At 40.0% G+C, this 16577-nt stretch overlaps 1 protein-coding gene across 2 annotated transcripts in view; it reads right to left on the reverse strand.

Annotated features, from left to right (window-relative positions):
• RUNDC3B (RUN domain containing 3B) overlaps positions 1-16577 on the reverse strand; it is a 32033-nt gene that overhangs the window by 5649 nt on the left and 9807 nt on the right. Inside the window, exons 8-9 of one of the 2 annotated variants that reach the window (XM_082193223.1) lie at positions 15290-15447; positions 3481-3627 (exon numbers count right to left, since the gene is read on the reverse strand). In XM_082193223.1, coding sequence (XP_082049349.1) covers positions 3481-3627; positions 15290-15447 — 305 coding nt within the window. The remainder of the gene's footprint in view (positions 1-3480; positions 3628-15289; positions 15448-16577) is intronic. The other variant, XM_082193224.1, reaches the window with a different exon arrangement.

Consider the following 16577-nt stretch of genomic DNA (forward strand, 5'->3'; position numbering starts at 1 on the left):
TTGGATCAGGCTCAACAGGACATGCCGAGCTGTCTCATGCCTGCAAGACCACAGTTGCTTGATCAATTGGGCCAAAAGTCACCACATGTAAGTGAGTCAGCTGATTCACCTGGGCACCTCTCTATAAACACCAAGTCAGCAACAGTTTATCTGACCGTGGATAGGGTAATGTTGGGGATGCTACACCCAGCTGTATTTCAGCAAATTCAGACTTGTTATGGCACAATCAAAGTGGACCTCTTTGCATTCGACATAAATTGTCAGGTTGAGAGGTTCTTCACCAGGTTCCATTGTCTGATGGTAGAAGCAACAGATGCGCTAGCAGCTTTGTGGCCACCTGGTCTACTTTATGCCTTCCCTCCAGTTCTGGTTATTCTTCAACTCCTACTGAAACTTTAGGAAGAAAGGGCTCTGCTAATTTTAATGGCACCATATTGGCCATGGATGTCAGACATTCTGGATCTGGCCATAACTTCCCCGTGACATTTTTCTCCTCAGTCAGACATCACCTTCATCTGAATCTAAGTTGGCTACAGTTAACAGTTTGGTTTTGAGAGGAATGAGCCTCTGACTGAGATCTCTCGCTTCATTTCACTTCCTCAATATCCAATTCCCCATAAGGATTCATATTCTCCCCTTTAATGCAGGGCCATTAGATGCAGAATCCGCTGCAACAGCAATGCCTTTAGCTGCATGGAATTGACTGAAAGAGGCATCGGGAGGTGGCTGGCTGCCTGCCATAAGAGAGGAAGCAGTTGCCAAATTCTGAGAAGGAATGAGATAGAGCTGACTATGGGAACAGGAAGGCACAGAATTAGATTCAGGATCCGAACCCCTGGGCTCTAAAGAAAAAGCACCTAATGGCATCTCTTTGATTGGGTTTAAGGCCTTCACTGAAAATAACACATACTGGGGAGAAAAGCGAGGCAGCCTGAGGAGAAGTGCCAGCAGCAGTATTGTTAGCAGTAATAGAATATGAATGAGGCATAGCTAAACTAGGCAACTCCTGGGGTTGGGGGCTGACAGGAGAGCCCTGGGATCCCCCAAAGTCCTCCCCTTCTGAGGAGCTGTGGGAGCATGAAACATTCCCATGCTGGGCTGGGTGATCCATCTCCATCACATTACATCCCTCAACACAGCCTCTCTCTTTAAATGGACAGGAGACAGCCATTCAAGAACTCATCCCCTCTGTTGCTGAGCACTCATCCCTATAACAAATGCACTTCTGTGTCTCTCAGAGCTATGAGAAACAGCCCCTTCAGTATGTTTGCACTTCTGGGTCACTTTGCAAGCCACAGGACAACCAAAGCTGATGGGGGATGCTGTACACATAATTTCCTGAAAAGGCAAATTGCTTTGCAGAATGACAGCTGCAATGGAATCTGAGCGCGGGACCAACACAAACACTTAATAAGAAGGTGCGGTTTGCTGGGGCTTCTTAGGCATGGCTCCCAATACAAGAGTCTCTCAAACTTTCAACTGATTCCTACCCTTTGTAAAAGTGGTCACCAAGAAGGGAAAGCAAAGGAGTGAAATAGACTATATACACTTAAGGAACTCCCCCTAAATATAAATAGGAATGCACAAAGCCAGAAACAGGGTGGCAGAAACTACAATATAAAGTCACGGGGGGGGGAGAACACACCGGAAGAAAACAAAGCAGAGAAACAGTGTAAAAAAAGGCAGAGTTAAAAAGCTATGAAAATGGCAAACTGGGAGAAGTCCAACTGGCAAACCTAAATCCCCCCCCCCCCCCGGAAATTAAAGTGAAGTACATGAAGACACTTGATTTACTCAAGGAACAGGAGACCTCCACAGAAAACAGGATGACCACACAAAAAACAACCACCCCGCAGATATAGTATTATGTGAGAAAAGGCAGGAAGCAACAAAGAACAGTGACAGCTCGACTCAAGGCAGGAAAGCAAACTGAATTCTGGAAGCTGGTTACTTTCCTAATCAACACTTTAATGCCTCGACCACAAGGTGGTGCTGCATAACCCATACTAATGAGCTTCACCAACAACAGAATGTAGAGGGGAAGCAAATGTTGCCAGTTCCTCCTTTCCCTAATAGATCTACCCCATGCCACCTTGCACCTTGCTCTGGAAGGTCCTTCAACTCTCTGGAATGGATTTTTAGGGGGGACTGGGGTCTGCAAATGTTGCAGTGGCCCAAAGTACCTGCTCCTCCTCCATTAGACAACACTGGATCAAAAGCCCTTCTGTGAGTGCAAGGGAACAAATCTGATTCCACTCCATGTTCCTATACCTGTGGCCCTCCAAGTGTTGTTAGACTACAACTCCCATTGCTCATGCTGATGGGTTGATGGTAGTTAGAGTCTAACAAGTCCTGGAAGAGCACATGTTGCCCACTGCTGATAAAGGGATCAGGCTGTGGAATCATGCCCCTGCCACATCTTGTATGGGAAACCCCCACTCTCTCTACATTACGTCTGACTACTGTTAACCTTCATTAAAGGTATGATGATCCTAATGAACACTCCAGACAAATTTAGTATGTCCTTAACTACAGTTGATAAAACTTCACTGATATTTGTAACCCACTGTGGGAACCTTTTTTGGATAAAGAGTGGGATAAAAATGCCAGTAACAACAACAACCCCATCTTAAACTCATTATGCAGCACAATTTGCATTGGTTCAGTTACATCACATTAATCCATAGTTCAAAGCAATGTGAATGAGCAACAATTATCATACTCAAAAGTTACCATGGTACTCCTCATCACTCCTGTTCCTCTCGTGCTGCAGACAAAACAAACCAGATTCTGGCTTATGTTGCTCTGAATCTGGGTTCATAGCTCGTCTCCTCTAAATAAATCAAGAACAGTCAGCCAGCAAGAAACCATGAACACTCTGCACCAGCATGCTGCTTATTCATTAAACTGTAGTTTGATTTAAACTATGGTTTAATGCAGCATGTAAACGAGGTACTGTTGAGTAAAATAGATAATAAAGGTTATTCTAAGATTTGCTGGAAATGTATGTAAAATACTTTGTATTAAGTGATTCTCTGAGCAAACTCACTGAAATCAATGGACTTCAGTCATGACTAACTTAAGTTTATTGAAATTGATTTCAAAGAGTCTAAACAGAGTATGACTTCGATACCACCCAAAAAGTATTATGTGCTTATGAGTATGATTTGTTATAGCAGTTGGGTTGCATCCAACTAAGTCATACTCAGAGAAGACTTACTGAACTCAATATACTTGTCTAATTTGTCCATTGATTCCAATGCATCTGTACTCATGAGCATGACTTAGCTGCATACAACCTAATGTGTTTAAGATAAATATGCTACTATATAATTCTATTCTGCTTTCTAATGTTTAGTTATCTACCAGTTTTCCCCTTAAACACATACATAATCTGGTTGACAAGATGCACTAGAGTGGGGGTGGGGAGAATGAAATTTCTGGGATCTCTAGGAGCACTGCACAAATATTTCAACTTACTCATCCCATTGCTTATTTTGCTTTCGATAAAGTAGTGTATCCAAGGCAACAGCATTAACATCCAGAGCTCCTGGGGAAGGCCACTGATTGGTGAGATGGGTGGTTAATTCTTGTCTTGATCTTAAATCATTATTCTTTAGCACAGTTCTGTGAACACACAGTGAATTTGATGCCATTAGAAGTAATGTCTTAAATCACAGAAAGAAAATAGGCTCATTCTTGGAAGATCACCTGCTAGCATGCTATTCTTAAAGCACCTTTCCTCCTAGGAGTCTTCTCAATCAGAATGTTAGTACTGAAAACAAAACAAAAAACTGAAAGGAACTGTACAGAGAGACTTACACTACAGTATACAAGGTGACCAGTGAACTGCAAATAATGTAGAAATAAAAGCAATGAGTTAAATACTACTTCTTAAACAGCAAATATTATCCTCAGTTTTCAGTTAGCAAACAGCGCAAGTTCTAAGTTCTTAATTTATAACTTTTACAAAAGAAGAAATCAAGGTATTAAGCTCTAAAACAAATTGATCTGCCTATATCAGCAGTCTGTAGGAGAGTCCAGATTAAAGTCCAATTTCACATTTCTTTCAAGCAGAAGTGTGGTTGTCAATAGAACTACACAAGGTACAAAAATGCCGTTAACAGCTGCATTGCAACTGAAGTACCTATTGTTTTTCACGTTTATTTCATCCTGGAAAACAAACCAAGTAGAGAATTTTAAGTGCTACTTTATATTAATTCTTTTCTGGGGCAAAACTAAAAGAAAAAATGTGTTAATGAAGGTTTCCATACAGTTACTCATGGCAAACTTAATGTAGTTTTATTTTCTAGTGGTTTTCTTCAAAAACTGCATTGTGTACCTCCTAAACAGGTTGATTATATTGCACTGTGCAATTTTACTTCTACTACTGTAAAGAAAAATACATAATTTGGGATCTATATGTGTGTCTCAATATATTACCTATGAGTTATACTTGACACATAGGCAAAAAAACAGCAAGAAAGCCAAATAAGAGTAAAGACACAGAGAAAGTGACTTAAGTAAAAAAGTAATTTGTATCATTTTGAAAATAAGTTCACCATCTCAGGTCAGAAAAGTTACAGAAAAAGTGTCATTTCTGTAAGACCAAAAGCAGGTATACTTCACAGTGGAGAAAGTATTTAACATGGGAAAAGACTGGGAGTGTTTTTAACTTAACAGTACAGCCATAGCTTGATTACTTACCAGTACTATGAATTCTCCTATTGGATAAATCTCCTTCACATATCCCCTCTCTATGGAATGAGTTGTCAGCACCACCTTGATGACTCAAATCTGTTGAAATTTCAAATGTCATGGATGTGAGCCCATGCAACGATGCATGTGGTGTGTTATTTGCCTCTAACTACATGTTAGTATAGTGTCAGAACTCCCAATAGCAAACAAAAACCCAACAAACTAAGGGAATCCAAGACTGCGGATTTATGGAGGAGATGACAATAGTAGAATTCTAGTTATTGACAAGCAGCATAGTTTTCTGCTCAGGGTATTTCCCAGAATTGTCACTCTTGGGAGACTTGTTACCAGTCTCCCCAAGGAACAGAAAATAAACGAGATTAGAAAAAGTTCTGGGCATACATGTAAAATATAAATCAGTGGTCTTATCTTACACAGCACTAATTCATCTAAACCATGGCATTGTATATAGGGCTGGTGGGCAAGGCCTGCACAAAACAGCCTGGAGGGCCCAGTTTGGCCCCAGCCCTGGCCTACGATGAACAAGCAGTGTGCTTGTATATGCTGCTCAGTTGCTCCTATTCTACTTTGCCTACATACAGAGCAAGCAAACAAGGCTTGGCTTAGCATTATGTGTGAAGCAGTGCTCATGGTTTGTTTCTCCCAAACAAGCCACAAGTAGTAGATAGGTAGCCGTGTTGGTCTGCCATAGTCAAAATAAAAGAATTCCTTCCAGTAGCACCTTAAAGACCAACTAAGTTAGTTCTTGGTATGAGCTTTCGTGTGCATGCACACTTCTTCAGATACACATGCACACGAAAGCTCATACCAAGAACTAACTTAGTTGGTCTTTAAGGTGCTACTGGAAGGAATTTTTTTTATTTAAGCCACAAGTAGTAAGCCAAGATAAGGCTGTTTCTGCAAGTGGCTCCAAATAGGCCAATTGTTACATACCAAATCCACATTTCAATTGTTCATAGCTATTTTAAGACTAAATTCAGATTGCTGGCATGTATCTGTATGCTTCCTGAAAATAATAAACCCAGCCTTAAAGCACAAACCTACACTGTACAGGTCTACTCAAAATGGAACTTACTTCTAGGTAAACTGGTACTCATTGTTGCCTTAAATATGCTCGTGTCTGCAGTTAAAAGTGACAGTGTACCCAATTCTGTTTTGTTTTTAAAAATGATATACATATGGAGGGAAACTGGCACCAGAAGCAGCTGTTTCACAGGAATACTGATCCTGGAAATAATTTTTCCACATACTATTAAGTCAGATTAATATATTTTTCTGCAAGTAGTAGCCATGATAAATTTATTAGTAGTTTAATATACACATGCCAGATATTATGGGATTAGGTGGTAATCATAAGGACAGTGGTTATCTGTTGCAGCACCCTGATTGTATGATGTTATCTCCAAACATATTTACTTTGAACCTACTTTGATTTGTTTTAGATGCCAGGAAAAAACATTTTAATTTGCTAAGGCATGAGTTTCCAACACCCATAGGCACCCGTGTGCTTTCAGTACTTCCTATTGCATCCACAAAAAGTCTCAGTCAAAAAACTTTCCATTTAGTAAGAACATTGGCGGGTTTAATTGCAGATAGACGTTGGGCTGTTTAAGGCTATTTTGCAGTGCTGTTTTGAACCTTTATCTTTATTGTATTTTAAATTGGTATTATTCTTAGGTTCGCACTAGATTTTGATTTTTATAAACCAGCTTGAACTTTGGTGTGATACAAAGCGTGTAAAAATGGATTAATATGCATTATGACAAATCACACAATGTTGCCATAAAGAATCCTTTATATGTTGTTACACACCAGGCAACATGGGCTTTCACATATGTGCTTGTTTTCAAAAGAAAAATATTCAACTTTTATTTTTTTATGCAAGATTTTCAAATACTCTTTTACTCATTCCTCATCCCATACTATTGGCCATTTAGTAACATTATATTGCAATGCTTCTGGCACCTATCTGTCTCAAGAGACTACAGAGTGCACCTCAGGGCGCAAGCTTGGGCAGTGTATATGGAGGTGACAAGACCTTGGCCTTGCTGTTGTGGTCCAAAGGAAAGCAGAGCGATACATTTAGCACCAGCTTGGCTGCAGGAGTTGCCAGAAGGAGGCGTACAAGGAGCCATCCAACCGTCTTAGGGACTCCACTCAGTATTTGTGCAGGTTTTACTCCTTAGCCTTTTCTTCTCCTGAATGTATCCCACAAAGCAGCAGTTTAGGATCAGAGCTTTCCTTCTCCTGGATGTACTACCTTCCCAGGTTGACGAGCCCCATCTGCCCCACACTTCCCTCTAGAGCACATGCAGAAACCACCTTCTTGATGGTTGAACCCACCATTGGTCTCGTCTGCTCAGAAAGCCTCCACTAACATCCCATACATCCCTATTACAGTGTAATATTTAAGCAAAAACTGCTTCCTCTGTAGGCGTAGGAAAGAAAACAAAAAAGTAACTCTGTTGAAGTTACTTAAAACACTATCTGGTTAAAGGCGAGAACTATGACATCATGAGTATCTGCTCAAAACCTGGCAATGTATTTGTAATGTAAAACAGCAAAAAGTAGGAACAGAGAATAGTACAGAAGAATGTGCAAACCCAGAGAAGCAGCACATACAAGGCATATCATTATTTATTAATTTATATATCCCTCAATGCCCAGATGGCTTCTAAATAAGAACCCCAAGGTGCCATCTAACCTCAAGCAAGATCAATAAAGTCAATCTGCAATTAACCAGTAAATCTTAATCATAAACAAATGCACCTGTTCCCTGCTATTACCACAAGCTACATTTCCCCCTTTTCACATTCCTCTTATGCAAGAACAACATCTGTAAGAGCTGATTTCAGGATAAGGAATCCTAAATCAACAATAAAATATATATAATGAATTTAAAAAAATACAATATAGTCAGAACAAGGATTAGGATTCTCCCCCACCCCCACCCATTGCCAATGATTTTTCATGTACCTGGGATTTGTACAGAAAGCAGTCCAAATTCATTAAATATCTATATCACAAAACAATCTATCGATCCATGACTGGTGAAGGCAAACTGGGCAAAAATGAAAAGAGCTTGCTTGGCTCTTTTTGCCATGGGAGAATGTGCAAAGCAGAAGATGCAGCAAATACCAAGAAACTTAATACTGCTGGCCAGCAGCAATGGAATAATCTAACATCTACTTCAGAGGGGGGATTATTCTATGTAATCAATTGCAGCTTTTCACTATATGCCTCAGCCATACAATACACAGAAATTCAAGAGATATGTTAAAATGTCTGAAAACAACATAAAATTGTGTTCATAATTCAAAGGCCTTTTGAAATTAAAAAAAATAAACGGGATTCTGAAACTTAACAGGAATAGTGCCTGCCTGCTTTCTAATGGGAGGGTGTTGGGCCCACTAAACCAAAAGCACAACTCCTTGAAGACACAAGACATACACCTGGTCTTGATAATATCAGATCATAAGAGGATGTGTCCAGGTAAAACTCCCTGATAATAAAGTAGATGGCCAAGTTTATATATTTAAGGTACTGCCCCCACCCCATTGACTGGGGTAGGGCAGAATGTAAATGTTATTCATACAGATTAATATCCTTACTCACAAGAACACAAGTGAAACACAACTTTTCACAGATTCCTACAAATATTATTATATTTGAGCCTTCCTGGTTATGAAAAACAATTAATGGGGCTTTTTATGCCTGAGTACCACTCTCAGAAGTAGACCAGCTTTATTTTCCAGCTTTAATATGCAAACACTTGCATTCACCATTTTATAACTATACAAACTGTTACAACGTAACTGCATTTAAAGTTGTATCTTATCTCCACAATTTTAATGTGCAATATTTTTATGCAATTATTTTGACAATTTTCTGCATAATCTGTTTCAAAGAGGTATTTTACTAAAAATTTGCTTAAGGGCTAGATTCTTCAACTGAACAGGAATGCTTCAGACTATTCACAAGTTCAGACCATGATCGTCATATGAATTCTGTCACTTCTTAGTATACTTTTGTAAATAATTTTAAAATGTTGAGCATTTAAAATACTATGCCATTTACATTACCTCTTATGTAAAGGGCACAGTTGAGGACTAAGGTTTTGGGTTTCATTTCTGGCATTATCTTTTTTAAAATCAAGCGGTTTCATCAAATAATGAGTCATGTAATCACATTTAAGTTTAAATCCCAGCCTGTAATTTTAAATCTCTTCTGTCACACTGACAGTGAGTCATAATCATATTTAATTTTTAAACCTCTATCAAAGAAAAACAGCCCAAACAGTCTGAATTGATTCAAATGCCATGGCATTTAGTGGCTAGCTGCCGAGATCAAAGTTGAGGACAAAGAGCAAAGGGAATCAGAACAGACATTTATAGTAAAAAAAACCAAACTGGATTTTTAACAAATATGTCACAGTCATGTTTTAAAAGACAATGCTTTCCATGAACTGTGATCTATTCTTCACACCTCCCAATCATAATAGAAACTGCCAAAGTACCAATTACACATTTTTCAAATCGCTAACAGCATGCGCAACTGTTGCTAAGCATCTGTTTCAAGTACAGAATGTTCTGCTCTACCACTTAAATTTTCAGTACAGTTCTGAGTACCTGGGGGAGTTTGACCGGCCATTAGCTTCAAACAACTGTTCCCTACCATTCTTAAGTTATTCCTTTAAGGAAAATCTGAAGTAGAGGTAAAAGACCTGACAGATTGCTTTAAAAATTGTATTTTTCTTATATGAACAACACATACCTTTAATGTTTCAATGGAATATGCTAGCAAAAGGTAACTTCATTAACATATTTTCAAAAAACAACTCTCAATATGCACCTGATAGTGTTCTACTAACTTAGCTGCTTAACTGCTGTTAAATAACCAATCAAATATTATCTACTGTTTCTTCTGAGATATATATTGTCAGGGGTTCAGAAGCAGAGACGCAGAGAAGGGTGGAAACAGAGAGCGAGGGGGAGGAAGCCGAAGGGAGAATGAGTGATGATGACGAACCGAGATCTCCAAGCCTAAGCAGTGAGTCAGAGGACTCCCAAAAGGGAGCCCCAGTGAGCAGAGCAAGGGGGGGATCCGGGGGGACACCCCAGGAGGAAGGGAACAGAGGAGATTCAGAGAGCAGCAGCTGGAAGTCGGGACCCACGCTCAAGACTGAGAGCAGCAGGGAGGAAGGCAGCCAGGCATCGGGTTCCGGAGGCCGTCAGCAGGAGGGAGGGCACGAGTCAGGGGTGGTCACGCCCTCCTCAGAGAGCGAGGCAACGGTCAAGAGGAAAGTAGAGAGTTGGGCGCGCGCGCCAAGTTCAAATGCAGCGGAAGCTGGAGCAGTAAGCAGCCCGGAGAGTGAGCCAGGTCCCAAAGCCCGCCGAAAGGAAGCGGAAGGATCAGGGGGGTCAGCGTCAGAGGAGAGTAGAAGGGAGGAGTCCCAGGGGGGCAGAAGGACCCAGAGACGTAGGGAGAGGCGAAGGAGGTGGAGCAAGGCTAGGGTATTAAGCTGGTGTGCAAGAGGCGGGGACTCAGATGGGTCTTCGCCGACCTAGGGCAGAAGGTGTAGAGCTGCACGCTGCAGTTCGGAAATGAAACCTGTAACTCAATAAAGACTCTTTTAAAGTGGACGCTGTGTGGCGTGGTCCTATGTGAGCTGGGACCTGGTAGCAGCTCTGACATATATATATATACGAAAGCATATATATATATATATATATATATATATATATATATATATATATGATAGAATATATAAATATATGAATGAATATTGTCTGCCACTCAGATCTTTAAAGCACATTATCTTCTTACAGAGACTATACCTACATGCAAAGCAACTATGGCAGTATATTTTCCAGAGCATTACAGCTACGCAGCTAAAAAGATGATTCATATTAAGTAAACCATGACTCACAACAATCTGACTAATGCAGTATCAAAAAAATGCTAATAAAAGAGCTAACATCAAAATTAACCAGAGGTCCACATAGAGCTGCACCAAGCATCTAAAGCATGGGCTAAGAAAGAAAAAAGGCAATTTTATTATGCACATCTTGCTTGTGAAAAGCATTCTAGAATGGCCCCCACTGACACAATCTTTATCATTTAAGCTGCCCACTCCTGTTTGAGATCAAATGATGAGATGAATATTTAGGTGCCAGAACTGTATCTAGAATGTAATTCTAATTATATACAGATAATGCAAAATAAAGGGAGGGGGCCTTTTAGGTTGTTATTAGGATTTAGTATGTTCAAATTCAGAATATGCCAAACTAGTGACAAATATGAGCTGCTGCTTCCCGCAAGCTTCTGGCTGGCCACTGTGGAAGCAAACTGCTGGATGAAATTGGTCATTGGCTTGATCCAGCAGGCCATTATGTTCTTATCATCATAACTGGAGACAGGTGATAAAAATCAAGCTGGGTTGTCTTAAAAAGAAGAAAAAGAATGAATCACATGAGTATTCATGTTCTTTAAAATGATATATGAAAGTAAAAAGGCTGGAACAAATCTTATCTGAACTTTAACCTTCTACCCACTTCTGGCTAGATTCTACAAGTGTCACACAACACATGATTTGTAAGCACATATTACATGGAAAGGTGACGCAGCTAAACAAAACGCTATGCATGAAGTACACTCTATATATAGTTTTAAGAAAGATCAACATATTTCCTTAAGAATATTGAACCCTCTCTCCATCTCCTTCCATCATGCATCTCTAAATCAGATCTGGGGAATTGGGGTGGAATCTGCTTGTGCTAGCTCAAGTCTTTAATTGAGAACCCCCTGAGAAGCCAGTAAAAAAAAAAAAAAATACTGTTAAGGGGGCATTTAAAAATTTCATACTTTCAACAGTACAGTACATATTCACTATGCTGTTTTATGATTTGGCAACTCTTCACCAAAGAAAATTAGCTACTAATGGATTGCAATTATTAATGGATTGCAATTAATAATGGACTGCAAGAGGGAATTAACAAGGACTTTATAATGCTTATGGATTAATTGAAAAAATGGAACTGTGTGGAAAATACTGGGATGTTCTGTGGCAATACCCTCCTATGGAGGACTTGAACTTTGATTTACTATGGTGTTGATAAGATATCAGCTTGTTATTGGATGGGAAAGAATTCAAAGAAAACGCTGGAAGTGAGGCTGGAGTAATGGCCAGACTTCAGACCACTTTCAGTTTTAAGAAAAGCAAGATGGTGAAAGGTCACTACACAGTAAAATTGAGTCCTTGGAGTGGGGACGGGGAGGAAATGCTGAAAATGATTGATTGCAACAAGAAAGGAAGGTTGAACGTTTTTTTAAAAAAAAACATTCCACACAGAGTTACCAGATATACTTGCAAATTAAAGGATAAGCAAATTGCAAATTAAAGGATAAATATGAACAAAAGTCAACACATCAGTGGCTGTTAAAATAAAGGATCCACATCAGAACTGTATTATTTGGATTAAATAAGGAGATTGGAGTGGGAACAAGGAATCAACATCTCCTAAAAATCTCCTAACGTGGGAAGTCAACATGACTTTGGGAAGTCGACCAAAATGTTTAATCTGGAATCTGACAATTGGCTTTTTTAATTGAATTATGATTTGGTATTGTATTAATACATTGGATTGTTATTAATGAAAAATTAATAAAATTATATAAAGAAGAAAATATTACATAACTACCTAAGTATCACTGCAACTATAACTGCAGCACTTAGGTGTCATCAATCTCAGTTAACAAATCTTTGACAAATTTCTAATAATGTGGTATCTTTAAATTTGAATGAGAATTAAAAGTTGTTCAAAATGAAGTATCTGGTAAGTCAAACCTTTATACATTGTCCAAGGCAAGTAAACCTGCCAAGAAAAATATCTCAAGAGTCACATGCATTGTCTTATCTAAAGCTAGAATAGCTTTAACCTCTACCCATATGTACCAATCTGGACCCTGAAATCACCATCTGAGGCCCTTCTTCATGAGCCTCCTTTCTAAGAAGTCCAGAGGGGGGCAACATGAGAACAGGTCTTTTCTGCAGTGGCTCCCCATTCTGGAATGCTCTCCTCAGGGAGGGGAGGATCACCTGGCACCCTCATTACATATCTCTAGGCAATAGGTGAAAACATCTCTTCAACCAGGCCTTAGGCCCTTTAAATAGGTTTGTGGGCAGGGAGGGGGGTTGCTGGCTTGTTTTTTGATTTATTGTGTATTTTGTGTTCTTATTTTGTATTTTTAGGTTATTACCTACCCTGTGATCTTTGGATGAAGGGTGATAATAATAATAATAATAGCTTATACCCAATCTTACACATAGGGAGGCGGGTGGCGCTGTGGGTTAAACCACAGAGCCTAGGACTTGCCGATCAGAAGGTTGGCAGTTCGAATCCCCTGGACGGGGTGAGCTCCCATTGCTCAGTCCCTGCTCCTGCCAACCTAGCAGTTCAAAAGCACGTCCAAGTGCAAGTACGTAGATAAATCGGTACCGCTCCAGCGGGAAGGTAAACGGCGTTTCCGTGCACTGCTTTGGTTCGCCATAAGCGGCTTAGTCACGCTGGCCACATGACCCAGAAGCTGTACACCAGCTGCCTTGGCCAATAAAGCGAGATGAGCACCACAACCCCAGAGTCAGTCACGACTGGACCTAATGGTCAGGGGTCCCTTTACCTTTTAATCTTACACATACATCATAATATGGAAATTAGTATGCAGTTGTTTATACACTTTTATTGGAGAATATGGAATCCATATGTCGAGGCGGGGATTCCATTCCTATTCCAGTTTATTCTGAGTGACTCTTCTGAAAGGCCCTCGAGTCTAGGATATGTTCATTCCAACAACTGGCAACAGACTAAAGGAAAACCCTCTCTAGATCTCTTAATAAGAAGAAATAAATCCCATTCCCGCAACATGGGGAATGACAGGGAAGCCATTAGCACAGGCCTAAACAGACTCACCAAACCTCTTCTGGAAGGTTGTTTTGACAAAGCCATGCTCACCTGCCCTACAAAGCAGGCAAAGACTGGGCCCAAAGGGGATTGCAGCCCTGTGCAGATCTCCATTCACAGAGCCTTGCAAGCCCTCAGAATCAGTGGACAGTGCTGGGTCTTTATCTGTATAGCTTTATTTCAAACTACACAGGCAAAAACAGGTGACCTGATGTGATGACAAGTGAGTGGCCCACCTGCCCACTGGAACCTGTGCCCCTGCATTAGCTGAAAGAAAGGGACAGTGGCTTATGCTTTTAAAGAACTTTGGGAGCTTACAAGGGTTGCCTCTGCAGTTTCCACAGAGGTCATAAGATGAGTAACTTTTGCCTAGGGCAATCTTTTTCATGCAATTCAGATTGCTATGTTGTCATTGTATTTGTTCTTGTGATATGAATAAATTTGTACCCATTCAGAGAAATCTATTGGCCAATCTCCTGGGAGCAGAAGCCATTTGGAACACAGTGTCAACATGTTGCTGGCACCCAATATACTGATGAGACCCAATTCTACTTCTCCAAAACATCTGACTCAGGTGTAGCAGCACAGAAGCTGGATCAGTTCCTGGGAACAGTGGTGGGCTGGGTGAGGACCAATAAAGAAAGCTGGTAAAAGCTCTGTAGGCGAGAGGTTCCCAGATTCAGAAAATAGGTTAGCCGCCTCTTCTGGGTGAAGTTACTCTCCCTCTGAAGAAGCAGGTGTGTAGCTTAGGACTGCCCCTGGATGTCAGCTGGCGCAACACTCCAACTATTCCTGGACTGGTAGATACCATAGCTTAGCTACTGTAGTCCAGGCATTCAGTTTAGATTGGATTACAGCAATGCCCTCTTTGTGGACCTTCCCTTAAGACTGGATAAGGCATCTGCAGCAAGGCTGTTATAGCAGATGCCCTATCAACAGTGCATAACACCTGTGTTCAAAGTGCTACACTGGCTGCCAATATGCTACCGAGTCAAGTCTAAGGTCTTGTTATTGACATATAAAGCCGTGAACAACTTGGAACCAGTTACCTCTGGGAACTCCTTACATTGTATGCCACTGGCCAGGCACATCAGTCTTCAAGAGAGGCAGTCTTAGTTGTTTTGTATGCTCCCACAGTTCATCTTATGTCCACTAAGATGAGGACATTTTGTGTGGTGACATGTGTCCTTTGGAAAATGATTCCAATGAACATCAGGCAGGCACCTACAGCACTGACATTTAGGCACCTGCTTAAATCTTAAAACTTAACCCAAGTTTTCCCTGAGGGGTGATCCAGCTATGCTGATGTATTAATTTGATTTATTTGTGATGTATTTTGTACTTGTTTTATGAATGTAATTTTATTGTGTATTTTACGCTGTTCACTGCCATGATTTTTTTTAATAGTGGGCAGTATACATTTTTGGAAATAAATAAAAAAATTGTTTCCCCCCCAAGGATTTTCAAATATAATTTCAGTTTTTGTAACTGAACTACATTAATTTGATTAACATATGAGCTGGATTTTTTCATATAATGACCAAAAAACTACAGTATTATTCAAAAAACATTACTTCTCCATCAAGTTATCTGCACTGCATCCAACTTACAGCTGGTCTTGCAGTTCCACAATGATGTACTCAAGTTGTTCCTTTTCCATTTTATGAGCCAAATCCATAGCTTCTACCTTCTGACGCAATAACTTCTTCTGAGAGATGGATTCAGACAGTTGGGTCTCTCTAAGGCGTACTAGCTCTTCTAGATAACCCTAGAAACACATAAGTATTAATTGTACTGCAAAATTTGCAAACCAAGCAACTAATATTTTAAAATTTATTTTTAAAGTATTTTGGTGAGCTCTCTTGCATTTGATACTTCTTGAAACAAGTAGTTAGAAAATGTTAAAACTTATTCTTTGGTAATTAACTATCAATAAAAAAAACCTATTTAAATCATTCTGTTTAACAAATAAGTAGTTTTGTATACAGTACAGTTCTGTTATTAACATGTCAGGTATACATCTGCCATTAATAGCAGGAGGTGTGGCAGCCTTCCAATTGTTATAGTGTGTTGCCAGGAGTGTGTTCAATGTGTAGTTTTACTAAAGGAGCTGGGACTCAGATTATAATAGTTCAGCCGGACCAATGAAAGCTGCAGTTACCCCAGAAGGGTGGGAAAGCTTCCATGGTGTTTTCGGTTAATATGCCTGCTTTGTCTGGTTGGCCACTGTGAGGATGCTGGACTAGATGCACCTCAGCCCTGATCCAGCAGGGCTCTTCCTCTGTTTTATGTTCTTACATGACACAAAACATCCAAGAAGAAGAAAAAGTTCTGCAACTTTCATTCCACATTACTTTTAGTGTTTTAGATTTGCAACTCAGGCGATAGGAGTAATTGTTTTAGGAACAATTTGAACTAGTACTTTCAAAAAGTACCTGCCACTTTTACTAAAACATAGTCAAAGCGTCTTTTAAATTTAGTAGTTATAGCTAAAGTGTTTTTAAGCACAGTTGCTTCTATCAGTGGCTGAGGCTTATGTTCAATGGGTGCAGAGGGGAGATGCGGAATAAACCGTGGCTTCAGCACAGATGAATTGCCAAAACAACAGTGTTGTTCCTTCGCCAGACCCAATATTTGCACAGAGTGACATCAACTTCATCATTTTTATTAAATTCACTACCCACCCTTCACCAGCAGGCTCCAGGGTTACAATAATTTAAAATTCAGTATTAAGAGCAGGCAAAACAAATTAGTCACAGGAATAAGGTGAGTCTTGAAAATACACATCTCAAGTGTCAAAAGCCAGGGTAAAGAGATGCATCCTAGAGGCTTCTATTCTCTAGATGGTATGTCAAGTCTTTGATCTTCTGTCTGCTCTTCTTTAAAATGAAAGATCAT

This window comes from Podarcis vaucheri (genome assembly GCF_965113315.1).
Source record: "Podarcis vaucheri genome assembly, chromosome: 12".
Taxonomy (NCBI): domain Eukaryota; kingdom Metazoa; phylum Chordata; class Lepidosauria; order Squamata; family Lacertidae; genus Podarcis; species Podarcis vaucheri.